Source organism: Salvelinus sp. IW2-2015, linkage group LG18 (assembly GCF_002910315.2).
Source record: "Salvelinus sp. IW2-2015 linkage group LG18, ASM291031v2, whole genome shotgun sequence".
NCBI lineage: Eukaryota > Metazoa > Chordata > Actinopteri > Salmoniformes > Salmonidae > Salvelinus > Salvelinus sp. IW2-2015.
Window position 1 is genome coordinate 20,569,860 of NC_036858.1, and position 13,741 is coordinate 20,583,600.

Consider the following 13,741-nt stretch of genomic DNA (forward strand, 5'->3'; position numbering starts at 1 on the left):
TTCCACCAAACATAACCATGTCATTATCCGCCAATTCATTATATTTTTGTTTCATCAGACCAGTGACATTTCTCAAAAAGTACAATCTTTGTCCCCATGTTGCAGTTGCAAGCCGCAGTCATGGGCTTTTTTTGACGTTTTGAAGCAGTGGCTTCCTTTCTTTTACTGAGTGGCCTTTCAAGGTTTATGTCGATCATAGACTCGTTTTACTGTGGATACAAATTACTTTTGTACTGTTTCCCAGCATCTTCCAGAGGTCCTTTGCTGTTGTTCTGGGATTGATTTGCACTTTCTACAAATACGTTCATCTCTAGGAACAGAAACGCGTCTCCTTCTGTGAGCGGTGTGACGGCGTGCGTGGTCCATGTGTTGATATTGCGTTACTATTGTTTTACAGAATGAACGTGGTACCTTCAGGCATTTGGAAATTGCTCTCCAAGGGATGAACCAGACATGTGGAGGTCTACAATTTTATTTTCTGAGGTCTTTGCTGATTTCTTTTGATTTTCCCATGATGTCAAGGAAAGAGGCACTGAGTTTGAAGGTAGGCCTTGAAATACATCCACAGGTACACCTCCAATTGACTCAAAGGATGTCAATTAGCCTATCAGAAGCTTCTAAAGCCATGGCATCATTTTCTGGAATTTTCCAAGCTGTTTAAAGGCACAGTCAACTTAGTGTATGGAAACTTCTGACCCACTGGAATTGTGATACAGTGAATTATAAATGAAATAACGTCTGTAAACAAATGTTGGAAAAATGACTTGTGTCATGCACAAAGTAGATGTCCGAAACGACTTGCCAAAACTATAGTTTGTTAACAAGAAATTTGTGGAGTGGTTGAAAAACGAGTTTTAATGACTCCAACCTCAGCGTATGTAAACTTCCAACTTCAACTGTATATTGGGGGGTTGACATGGAAACCAGGAAGGGGAGTGAGGTGTGTGCGCGCTCTAACATATATGCATGTGGGGGTCTGGGAGAGGAAGTGTGTCCATCTGATGAATGGGCATGTGCCTGAACTCAATTTTATACACAAATTGTAGTCTCACCCATTCATTTCTAATGACCGGTCATTTTTGACCGGGACCACCAGAGGTGTACAAAAGTTAAATAAAACACCCAAAATGTAATGAAAATAATAACAATTTATTTTGTGTGGTCAGATGCCCCGTGTGGACAAAGTCATGGAACCTTATGACAATCAGATTAAATGATCTACATTTTTCAGAGATAAAACTTGTAAATTGGTCCAGTTCGACTGGAATACAGCAGAAGGGCTAGTTGAGTATCTAGAGCATCAGCATTTGTGGGTTCGATTACAGGCTCAAAATGGCCAGAAACAAATAACTTCCTTCTGAAACTTGTTGGTCTATTATTGTTCTGAGAAATGAAGGCTATTCCATGGGAGAAATTGCCAAGAAATTGAAGATCTCGTACAATGCTGTGTACTACTCCCTTCACAGAACAGCGCAAACTGGCTCTAACCAAAATAGAAAAATGAGTGGAAGGCCCCGGTGCACAACTGAGCAAGAGGACAAGTACATCACAGTGTCTAGTTTGAGAAACAGACGCCTCAAGTCCTCAACTGGCAGCTTCATTAAATAGTGCCCGCAAAACACCAGTCTCAACATCAACAGTGAAGAGGTGACTCCGGGATGCTGGCCTTCTAGGCAGAGTTGCAAATAAAAAGCCATATCTCAGACTGACTAATAAAATGAAAAGATTAAGATGGGCAAAACAACACAGACTTTTTCTTCGCAACTCTGCCTAGAAGGCCAACATCCCGGAGTCGCCTCTTCACTGTTGACGTTGAGACTGGTGTTTTGCGGGCACTATTTAATGAAGCTGCCAGTTGAGGACTTGTGAGGCGTCTGTTTCTGCTGATGCTCCAGATACTCTTCAAGTGTAAAGAAGGCCAGTTTTATTGCTTCTTTAAAATCAGGACAACAGTTTTCAGCTGTGCTAACATAATTGCAAAAGGTTTTTCTAATGATCAATTAGCCTTTTAAAATMATAAACTTGGATTAGCTAACACAACGTGCCATTACAATACACGAGTGATGGTTGCTGATAATGGGTCTCTGTACACCTATGTAGATATTCCTTTTTTTTTTTTATATCTGCCATTTCCAGCTTCAATAGTCATTTACAACAATAACAATGTCTACACTGTATTTCTGATCAATTTGATGTTATTTTAATGGACAAAAAAATATGCATTTCTTTCAAAACAAGAATTTCGAACTGACCCCAAACCTTTGAACGGCGGTATATGTTGCACCAACCAATCTATATACTGTGTATACCACTTTCATTAAGACGYCATTAGCAGGTATTACAGTACACAGTGCATGAACACATCATTCATTATATACATTCGGATATACATATGTAAATATATGAACATTTAAATATGATGTACATTATTAATAAAGTGAAATAATATTCTGTTTTACTCACCATCCCTCCTTCTCCAGGAGAAGCTAAAGCAGAGCAGAAAGACCAGCACCAGAGAGATGCACATCAGAGCCACAGATGCCTTGGCAGACTTGGTCAGCACAGCTTGTGTCTCTGGGAGAGGAGACACATAAGGGAGGAGGGTAGAATATGTATGAGGCCAGGCTGAATAGAATATATACTTTATTGTCCATTTGGTAAGGACATACATTTGTTCTCTGCCTTTTTCCCCAACCTCAGACAGACAGACACACACACACACACACACACACACACACACACACACACACACACACACACACACACACACACACACACACACACACACGTTGAGAGGCACAGGGTCAGCCGTGTTGTAGCGCCCCTGGATGGAGAGCTAGTTTTGGGGTTAAGTGCCTTGCTCAAGGGAACAACAGTATTGGTAGTAATGATTGACAACAGAAGCCCTCCAGTGGCCAGTTCAGTCCACACTTTTTCATCAAGTAATCCTTTGGTTACTGGTCCATCTCTCTAACCTCTTACCACCCTCTGTTGTTTCTAAGAGCAGGTTATGGTGGAAACCAAGCTAAGAATTTTATCAAACCCAATGTTTGTATTTCTTGAATTTGTGAACATTCTCTCTGTCCCTTCGCCTCTGCTCTCTCTTTCTCCCTATCCCCTCCCCTCTCTCTCTTACCTATGATGGGGTCGATGTCGGCCAGGGCTGCGGAGGTGACCACAGGTTCAGTGATGCTGGGCAGATGGACGACACACTCCACCTCCCCGGCTAGCTCCCTCTGCTCGGGGCTCAGGGTGTAGTAGCGCCTGGTTCTGAAGGTGCCGTCCGGGCCCGACTCGCTCAGCACAGGTGCGGGGAGCTCCGTGCCATTCTGTAGCCAGGAAACGGAGACGTCCTCCGGATAGAAGCCCTCGATGTCGCAGGAGAGGGTGAGTGGGGAGTCGCGGGAAGGCAAGGGCACTGCGGAGAGGGTGACAGTCGGGAGGTCTGGGGAGGAAAGAGAAATTATACACTAACGTTCAAATGTATGGGGTCACTTAGAAATGTCCTTGTTTTTGAAAGAAATGCAAAATTTATGTTCATTAAAATGACATCAAATTGATCAGAAATACAGTGTAGACATTGTTAATGTTGTAAATGACTATTAAAGGTGGAAACGGCAGATTTTTTTATGGAATATCTACATAGGCGTACATAGGCCCATTATTAGCAACCATCACTCCTGTGTTCCAATGGCACGTTGTGTTAGCACGTTGTGTTAGCTCATCCAAGTTTATAATTTTAAAATGCTAATTGATCATTAGAAAACCCTTTTGCAATTATGTTAGCACAGCTGAAAACTGTTGTCCTGATTAAAGAAGCAATAKAACTGACCTATAGACTAGTTGAGTATCTGGAGCATCAGCATTTCTGGGTTTGATTACAGGCTCAAATGGCCAAAAATAAATAACTTTCTTCTGAAACTTGTCAGTCTATTCTTGTTCTGTGAAATGAAGGCTATTCCATGTGAGAAATTGCCAAGAAACTGAAGATCTCGTAATAGTATAGCCATTATTTACTGTTTTACACCTAGGGTTACTATACATAACTTTAACCCAGTTTATAAGAGATTCTCCAAAATTGAAATATTCCAGGCATTTATATATAAACTCCAGTCATACTTTATCATGATAAACTTGGATGAGCTAACACAGTCTCTCAGGAAACAGCAGAGGGAGCACCCCCCTATCCACATCGACGGGACAGTAGTGGAGAGGGTAGTAAGTTTTAAGTTCCTCGGCTTAACTCCGGACAAACTGAATTGGTCCACCCACACAGACAGCGTTGTGAAGAAGGCGCAGCAGCGCCTCTTCAACTCGGAGGCTGAAGAAATTCGGCTTGTCACCAAAAGCACTCACAAACGTCTACAGATGCACAATCGATGAGCATCCTGTCGGGCTGTATCACCGCCTGGTACGGCAACTGCTCCGCCCATAACCGTAAGGCTCTCCAGAGGGTAGTGAGGTCTGCACAACGCATCACTGGGGGCAAACTACCTGCCCTCCAGGACACCTACACCACCCGATGTCACAGGAAGGCCATAAAGATCATCAAGGACAACAACCACCCGAGCCACTGCCTGTTCACCCCGCTATCATCCAGAAGGCGAGGTCAGTACAGGTGCATCAAGCAGGGACGAGAGACTGAAAAACAGCTTCTATCTCAAGGCCATCAGACTGTTAAACAGCCACCACTAACATTTAGTGGCCGCTGCCAACATACTGACTCAACTCCAGCTACTTTAATAATGGGAATTGATGGAAATTATGTAAAAATTTATCACTAGCCACTTTAAACAATGCCACTTAATATAATGTATATGTATATACTGTAGCCTATATCATCTACTGCATATTGCCATCTTTATGTAATACATGTATCACTAGCCACTTTAAACTATGCACTTTTATGTTTACATACCTTACATTACACATCTCATATGTATATACTGTACTCGATACCATCTACTGCATCTTGCCTATGCCGTTCTGTACCATCACTCATTCATATATTTTTATGTACATATTCTTTATCCCTTTACACTTGTGTGTATAAGGTAGTAGTTGTGGAATTGGTAGGTTAGATTACTCGTTGCTTATTACTGCATTGTCGGAACTAGAAGCACAAGCATTTCGCTACACTCGCATTAACATCTGCTAACCATGTGTATGTGACAAATAAAAATTTGATTTGATTTGATCAAAAGCCTTTTCAAAGTCAGCTATGAATACCTGGCCTGGTTTCCCATATTTTTCATAGTGTTCTATTTTTTCCAGTACTTGTCTTATATTGTCTACAATGTATAACATCAGACAATAGCTTATTAATTCTATGCGCTATGCATTTTCCTATAATTTTTGCACCACAACGCTGAGGTGTAAGAGGCCTACGATTTTTTTAATGGACTGGATCTTTATATTTCCCACTTGGATCTTTATATTTCCCACTTGGATCCTGTTTCAATAATAATGAAATCAGACCTTCTTGGTAAGTGTCTAATAATGTAAAAAATGTATAGGAGTGGTTAAAKCATGCTAATAACYGCCCTCTGAGTATATCAAAAGGTTTGGTATACTTCCACTGGTATGCCATCCAGCCCTAGTTTTCCCAGACTTAAAGGCATTAATTGCGTCAAGAAGTTCTTCCTCTGTAATTTGACCTTCACATCAGTCTTTCTATACAGCTGTCAATTTTACATTATTAATAGAAAGGAAATCAATACAATTAGCTTCGGTTAGTGGAGATGGAGGAGACAAATGTAAACATATGCTTAAAGTACTTTACTTCCTCTTTCAAAATATTGTTTGGTGAATCATGGGTGACTCCGTCATTTGTAACAACTTTCAGAAAATTATCATTGGAAGAATGTCTATGTTAAAGATAAAATAATTATTTGGTGCATTTTCCCCCATATTCCATCCAGTTTGCMTTATTTTGATAATATATTACACTTGATCCTTCTTGAATAAGTTCTTCCATTTCTTTTTGTTTTTCCCTCTAACTTATTCGGAGCCTCTATGGTACCATTTTTTTTTATTGCTATCTGTACTGTTTGTCCTTCCCTTTCCTTTGTTAATATGGACTCTTGACCTAAATTACTTTTGCTTTAGAGATGAGTACTGAACTGCATGGCCTCCAAAGGCAAATTTAAAAGTGTCCCATACATTAAGGGGATCTGCTGTACATATATTATGTCGGAAAAAGTCAGTTATAAATTATTCTGTCCTAGTTATAAACAAGTTATCATCCAATAGGCTTTGATAAAATTTCCAATATCCTCTCGCACGTGGAAATTCTGTCAGAGTAATATATATGCCGATTATTTGATGGTCTGACCTCATTCTGTCCCCAATCAACACTTTTTAAACTTTTGGTGCCAMAGAGAATGACATAAGAAAGTAGTCAAGATGACTAGCTTGATTGAGCCTCCGCCATGTATATCTCTCTAGGTCAGGTGTAACGGAGAAGCTGGGAGTCAAGAAGCAAGGGGGTGACATGGAACGATACAAAACAAGAGCAGCGTCTGGACATYAAACATAACTAATACTGTCRGGGGAATGAACCAAAGTGTATAGATATAGATACAGATATAGGTGAGGTAATCAGAGAAGTGATGGAGTCCAGGTGAGTCTGATAATGAGTCGCAGGTGCGCATAACYATGGTGCCAGGTGTGCGTAATGGTTGTCAGAGCCAGTGATTAGTAAACTGGCGACGTCGAGCGGGAGTAGACGTGARATCAGGAAATGTAAGCCTCCATATATCCACTAGTTCCAACATATCCATGACATTCCTGATTTCCTTAAGTGCATGAGGGTGATAGTTTGTATTGTGATTTCCTTTACGGTCCATAGAGGTATTTAAAACCGTATTATAAACTTCCACCATAATCATAATAATGTCTTGTATTGCTTGTAAGGTTGAAAAATTATTATATTTTCAAAGCGTGGATCATCATTATTTGGACCGTATAGGTTAATGAGCCATATCTGTTTCWGGTCCAATAACATATTTTAAATCATCCATCTACACTACCGGTCAAAAGTTTTAGAACACCTACTCATTCAAGGGTTTTTCTTTATTTTTACTATTTTCTACATTGTAGAATAGTGAAGACATCAAAACTATGAAATAACACATGTGGAATCACGTAGTAACCAAAAGAACTGTTAAACAAATCAAAATATATTTTATYTTTGAGATRCTTCAAATAGCCACCCTTTGCCTTTTGATGACAGTTTTGCACACTCCCTGTGTCGTTTCAGGAGTTATTGGCGTTCAAACAGGCAGCAATCTGGCCGGTATGAGGTAGCACCGTGATAAAGTCTCACTACACTGGAAGTTAYTAGGAATATGATTTTTCACTACACTGAAAGTTAATTGGAATATGATTTTTAGATTGTGACAACGTCTATCATACATGTCAGATTTCAATACTGGTCGATGTCATAACTCGGGAGGGTGTCTTCTCTCGAATGAGCCATTGATCATACTTRAGCGATATTCTTACCTTGAAAAATMTGTAATTTAACGGAGGGTCTAGCACATTTTTGCCATTTGTCTGCRTCTTTYGTCCAGGGTGCATTGCATGGTGCCYTTGCCAGAGATATTATAGAAACGAGATAGGAATCAAATCAATTAATGTATAACACCACACCCAACATACTGTTGACCAATCGCGTTCACGTTGTCATGCCCCTTCACGCGGTTTCTAAGCTAATCATCGCGCAGTACCTTCTCAAAGTCCGTGTATATGTCGAGAAACGTGCCTATTTCCCTCGAATGTATGTAACGCCACGATTCCAGAGCTATACGAAAATATAGAGAGCAAGTTAATTATCTCACATCTCGGGAAAAGATTTGTACATTTGTACATCGTACTAATTTGGGTTTTTTGAACTAGCACGAAATAAACTCAAAGTCATACCATGAAGGAGAGTGCTCCTTGTCCCAGATTTTTTTTGTTGTTGTCCCAGACTCTTCCAGAATGCAATACACGGCTCATTGACGTAGCATGGGCAACATTTCCCATCTCCTCAAAAGTGTATCTGTCGTTGCGAATGTCAGACTCCAGTCTGTGAGGCATATCAATCTGCAGGTTGAACATGGTGAGATTGTAGACTCCAAAATCTGATAATGCAGTCTGTTTAGGCGATTTTACAGCTAACTAGCTACGTTACATGCTGATATTGTCTTTGGTATTATTGTGTGTAGCTACGTTTGTTTGCTACTCAGTGGTGTAAAGTACTTTGTAAAAATACTTTAAAGCACTACTTAAGTCGTTTTTTGGGGTATCTGTACTTTACTATTTATAGTTTTGTCAACTTTTACTTTTACTAAAAGAAAACTATGTACTTTTTACTCCATACATTTTGCCTGACACCCAAAAGTATTTGTTACATTTTAACAGAAAAATTGTCAAATTCACACACTTGTCAAGAGAACATCCCTGGTCATCCCTACTGCCTCTGATCTGGAGGACAAACTAAACACAAATGCTTCATTTGTAAATTGTGTCTGAGTGTTGGAGTGTACCCCTGGCTATCATCAATAAAAAAAGTATAGTGGCATCTGGTTTGCTTAATATAAGGAGTTTTAAATGGTTTTTACTTTTGATACTTAAGTATATTTAAAACCAAATACTTTTAGACTTTTACTCAAGTAGTATTTTACTGGGTGACTTTCACTTTTACTTGAGTCATTTTCTATTAAGGTATCTTAACTTTTACTCAAGTATGACAATTGAGTACTTTTTCGACCACTGTTGCTACCTAGCTTGCCAGCCAGACCACAGAGAGAGCATTGCATTGTGGATTTTGTAGTCGACTTGACCTGCAACAGATTTCCACAACGATTTTCCATGTTGCTACCAACCTCATTATAARGCCAAAATGAAACATTTGTTCACAAAATATATTGTTCTCACCTATTAGTGTTATTTAACATTGCAAATGAAAGGAATTTGTGGTTTTGGGTGGATTTTWATAAACTGCATGCTTTCCCGACAAGTTGTAATGGGAGGACCACACAACATGTCATCGCATGACTCCAAGTTTACATTGATATGATGGTGTCACKCCCTGATCTGTTTCACCTGCCTTTGTGCTTGTCTCCACCCCCTTCCAGATGTCGCCAATCTTCCCCATTATCCACAGTGTATTTATACCTGTGTTCTCTGTTTGTTTGTTGCCAGTTCMTTTTGTTTCGGGAAACCTACTAGCAGTATTCCCCTTGCGCCTGTATGTTCTTGTGCCTGTTTTCTAGTTTATCCCAGTTRTGACCATTCTGCCTACCCTGAGTCTGCCTGCAGTTCTGTACTTTGCCACACCACACTGGCTGCTCTGACTGAGACTGCCTGCCGTTCTGGACCTTTTACACCCTATCTGGATTACTGACCWGCCCTTGACCTAGTAATAAACTTTTGTTACTTCAACACTGTCTGCATCTGGGTCTTACCTGAAACGTGATAGTACGAACTGGCCATGACTGACCCAGCAGACTCGGACCAGCTCCGCAACGGCATCTCCTCCCAAGGAGCCACCATTGGAAGGCACGATGAGTTGCTTCGGGGTCTTATGGAAGGTTTACAGACCTTGGCCGAACGCCATGACCAAGCATTGAACACATTGCTGGAGAAATTCTGCGGGTTGTCTGTTAGGCAACCTACCACGACGGTAATCTCCCAGCCCCCCAGTAACCCGGCTGTAAGCAGCACTGCCTCCCCGGTCACCCCGGTTTCCAAAGAACCCCTCTTACCTCTCCCCAGAATGCTTCGATGGAGAGTCGGGCACCTGTTGGGCGTTTCTCGCTRAGTGTTCCCTCATCATTGTGCTGCAMCCRTCCTCSTTCCCCTCGGGCCGCTCTAAGATAGCATACCTCATTACACTGATGTCCAGGAGGGCTCATGCCTGTGCTAWGGCAGTATGGGAACAACAGTCGGCCGTATGCTTCAGTCTGGAGGAGTTTGTGGCAGAGGTGAAGAAAGTTTTCAATGCTCCATTGTCCGGGAGAGAGGCTGCCCGGAAGCGCTGTTTGACATGTACCTGCACGGAGTATCGGAGGAAGTAAAGGACGAGCTTGCAAACCGGGAACTACTGACAGATCTCGACTCGCTCATTGCCTTGACTATTCGTTTCGATGGGCGACTACGGGAAGGAGAGGAGATTTCACCCGCCCATCCAAGGATTCCACCTCGCCTCCGAGGCATCCCGGAAGTCTCTGTTGCCGAGAGAACCCGAGGCTACCTGAGTTCCCCCGAGAGTCTCCGAAGGTTGCCGAGTCGCCTATTCAACTAGGTAGCGCTAGGCTGTCTCCAGCTGAACGGCTATACAGGCTTCACACTAAGAGTTGCATGTATTGCGGGACTACCGGTCATTTCGTCTCCACTTGTCCACTAAAAGACTTGGCTCACTGGTAGGAGAAAGAAATCTGGTGGGCCATACAGAGAACTTTTCCTCTCCCCTTATTCGCAACCCTTTTCATGCAATTTTGCTATGGGGGAATCAGTCAATCTCTCCGGGTACTCATAGACTCTGTGGCTGAGAGCTTTATGGATGCTACCTTGGCTTCTGAGCTGAACATCCCTACAGCCCCTCTCCATTCCCACGTTAGAGCACTGGACGGACGCTCTATAGGCGGGGTCACCCACAATACCACCCCCATCAACCTACGTGTCTTATGGCTGCAGGGGAATTATTGAGTAGCTTGGATGAAAGGTGCCCAGAGGTGCACAGAGTAAACTGCCTGCTCCTCAGTCCCAGTTGTTAATATGTGCATATTATTATTAGTATTGGATAGACAGAACTCTGAAGTTTCTAAAACTGTTTGAATGATGTCTGTGAGTATAACAGAACTAATATGGCAGGCAAAAATCTGGGAAGAAATCAAAGCAGGAAGTGGGAAATCTGAGGTTGGTCGATTTTCAACTCATTGCCTATCGAATACACAGTGGGATATGGYTCAGTTTGCACTTCCTACGGCTTCCACTAGATGTCAACAGTCTTTAGAACCTTGTCTGATGCTTGTCTGATGCTTCTACTGTGAAGGGGGGCCGAAGGAGACAGGAATGAGTCAGGTCTACCATGAGCTGACCATGCTCTGACCATGCGCGTTCACATGCGAGGGAGCTCTGTTCCATCGCACATCTGAAGTCAATGGAATTCTCCGGTTGGAACGTTATTGAAGATTTATGTTAAAAACATCCTAAAGATTGATTCAATACATCGTTTGACATGTTTCTACTGACTGTTACGGAACTTTTTGACATTTCATCTGCTTTTAGTGAACGCGCTTCCTGACTTTTTGGATTTGTTTACCAAACACGCTAACAAAAAAAAGAGAGAGATTTCCAGTCTGTGAGGCATATCAATCTGCAGGTTGAACATGGTGAGATTGTAGACTCCAAAATCTGATAATGCAGTCTGTTTAGGCGATTTACAGCTAACTAGCTACGTTACATGCTGTATTGTCTTTGGTATTATTGTGTGTAGCTACGTTTGTTTTGCTACTCAGTGGTGTAAAGTACTTTGTAAAAATACTTTAAAGCACTACTTAAGTCGTTTTTTGGGGTATCTGTACTTTACTATTTATAGTTGTCAACCTTTACTTTTACTAAAAGAAAACGATGTACTTTTTACTCCATACATATTGCCTGAACCCAAAAGTATTTGTTACATTTTACAGAAAAATTGTCCAATTCACACACTTTGTCAAGAGAACATCCCTGGTCATCCCTACTGCCTCTGATCTGGAGGACAAACTAAACACAAATGCTTCATTTGTAAATTGTGTCTTAGTGTTGGAGTGTGCACCTGGCTATCGTCAATAAAAAAAGTATAGTGGCATCTGGTTTGCTTAATATAAGGAGTTTTAAATGGTTTTTACTTTTGATACTTAAGTATATTAAAAACAAATACTTTTAGACTTTTACTCAAGTAGTATTTTACTGGGGTGACTTTCACTTTTACTTGAGTCATTTTCTATTAAGGTATCTTAACTTTTACTCAAGTATGACAAATTGAGTACTTTTTCGACCACTGTTGCTACCTAGTTGCCAGCCAGACCACAGAGAGAGCATTGCATTGTGGATTTTGTAGTCGACTTGACCTGCAACAGATTTCCACAACGATTTTCCATGTTGCTACCAACCTCATTATAATGCCAAAATGAAACATTTGTTCACAAAATATATTGTTCTCACCTATTAGTGTTATTTAACATTGCAAATGAAAGGAATTTGTGGTTTTGGGTGGATTTTTATAAACTGCATGCTTCCCGACAAGTTGTAATGGGAGGACCACACAACATGTCATCGCATGACTCCAAGTTTACATTGATATGATGGTGTCACACCCTGATCTGTTTCACCTGCCTTTGTGCTTGTCTCCACCCTTCCAGTTGTCGCCAATCTTCCCCATTATCCCCAGTGTATTATACCTGTGTTCTCTGTTGTTTGTTGCCAGTTCTTTTTGTTTCGGGAAACCTACTAGCAGTATTCCCCTTGCGCCTGTATGTTTTAGTGCCTGTTTTCTAGTTTATCCCAGTTTTGACCATTCTGCCTACCCTGAGTCTGCCTGCAGTTCTGTACTTTGCCACACCACGCTGGCTGCTCTGACTGAGACTGCCTGCCGTTCTGGACCTTTTGCACCTATCTGGATTACTGACCTGCCCTTGACCTAGTAATAAACTTTTGTTACTTCAACACTGTCTGCATCTGGGTCTTACCTGAAACGTGATAGTACAAACTGGCCATGACTGACCCAGCAGACTCGGACCAGCTCGCAACGGCATCTCCTCCCAAGGAGCCACCATTGGAAGGCACGAGGAGTTGCTTCGGGGTCTTATGGAAGGTTTACAGACCTTGGCCGAACGCCATGACCAAGCATTGAACACATTGCTGGAGAAATTCTGCGGGTTGTCAACCTACCACGACGGTAACCTCCCAGCCCCCAGTAACCCGGCTGTAAGCAGCACTGCCTCCCCGGTCACCCGGTTTCCAAAGAACCCCTCTTACCTCTCCCCAGAATGCTTCGATGGAGAGTCGGGCACCTGTTGGGCGTTTCTCGCTCAGTGTTCCCTCATCATTGTGCTGCATCCTTCCTCGTTCCCCTCGGGCCGCTCTAAGATAGCATACCTCATTACACTGATGTCCAGGAGGGCTCATGCCTGTGCTATGGCAGTATGGGAACAACAGTCGGCCGTATGCTTCAGTCTGGAGGAGTTTGTGGCAGAGGTGAAGAAAGTTTTCAATGCTCCATTGTCCGGGAGAGAGGCTGCCCGGAAGTTACATCAGCTTCGACAAGACTCCCGCAATGTGGCAGACTATGCTGTGGATTCCGCACATTGGCAGCTGGACGTGTGCCTGGAACCGGAAGCGCTGTTTGACATGTACCTGCAGAGTATCGGAGGAAGTAAAGGACGAGCTTGCAAACCGGGAACTACTGACAGATCTCGTCTCGCTCATTGCCTTGACCATTCGTTTCGATGGGCGACTACGGGAGGAGAGGAGATTTCACCCGCCCATCCAAGGATTCCACCTCGCCTCCGAGGCATCCCGGAAGTCTCTGTTGCCGAGAGAACCCGAGGCTACCTGAGTTCCCCCGAGAGTCTCCGAAGGCTGCCGAGTCGCCTATTCAACTAGGCAGCGCTAGGCTGTCTCCAGCTGAACGGCTATACAGGCTTCACACTAAGAGTTGCATGTATTGCGGGACTACCGGTCATTTTCGTCTCCACTTGTCCACTAAAAG

The 13,741-nt window shown here is 42.4% G+C and overlaps 1 protein-coding gene across 1 annotated transcript in view; it reads right to left on the reverse strand.

Moving 5' to 3' along the window:
* The window catches only part of si:ch211-180a12.2 (uncharacterized), a 71,969-nt gene that overhangs the window by 36,500 nt on the left and 21,728 nt on the right, over positions 1-13,741 (reverse strand). The window contains exons 4-5 of the mRNA XM_024006710.1: positions 3,137-3,445; positions 2,464-2,574 (exon numbers count right to left, since the gene is read on the reverse strand). Coding sequence (XP_023862478.1) covers positions 2,464-2,574; positions 3,137-3,445 — 420 coding nt within the window. The remainder of the gene's footprint in view (positions 1-2,463; positions 2,575-3,136; positions 3,446-13,741) is intronic.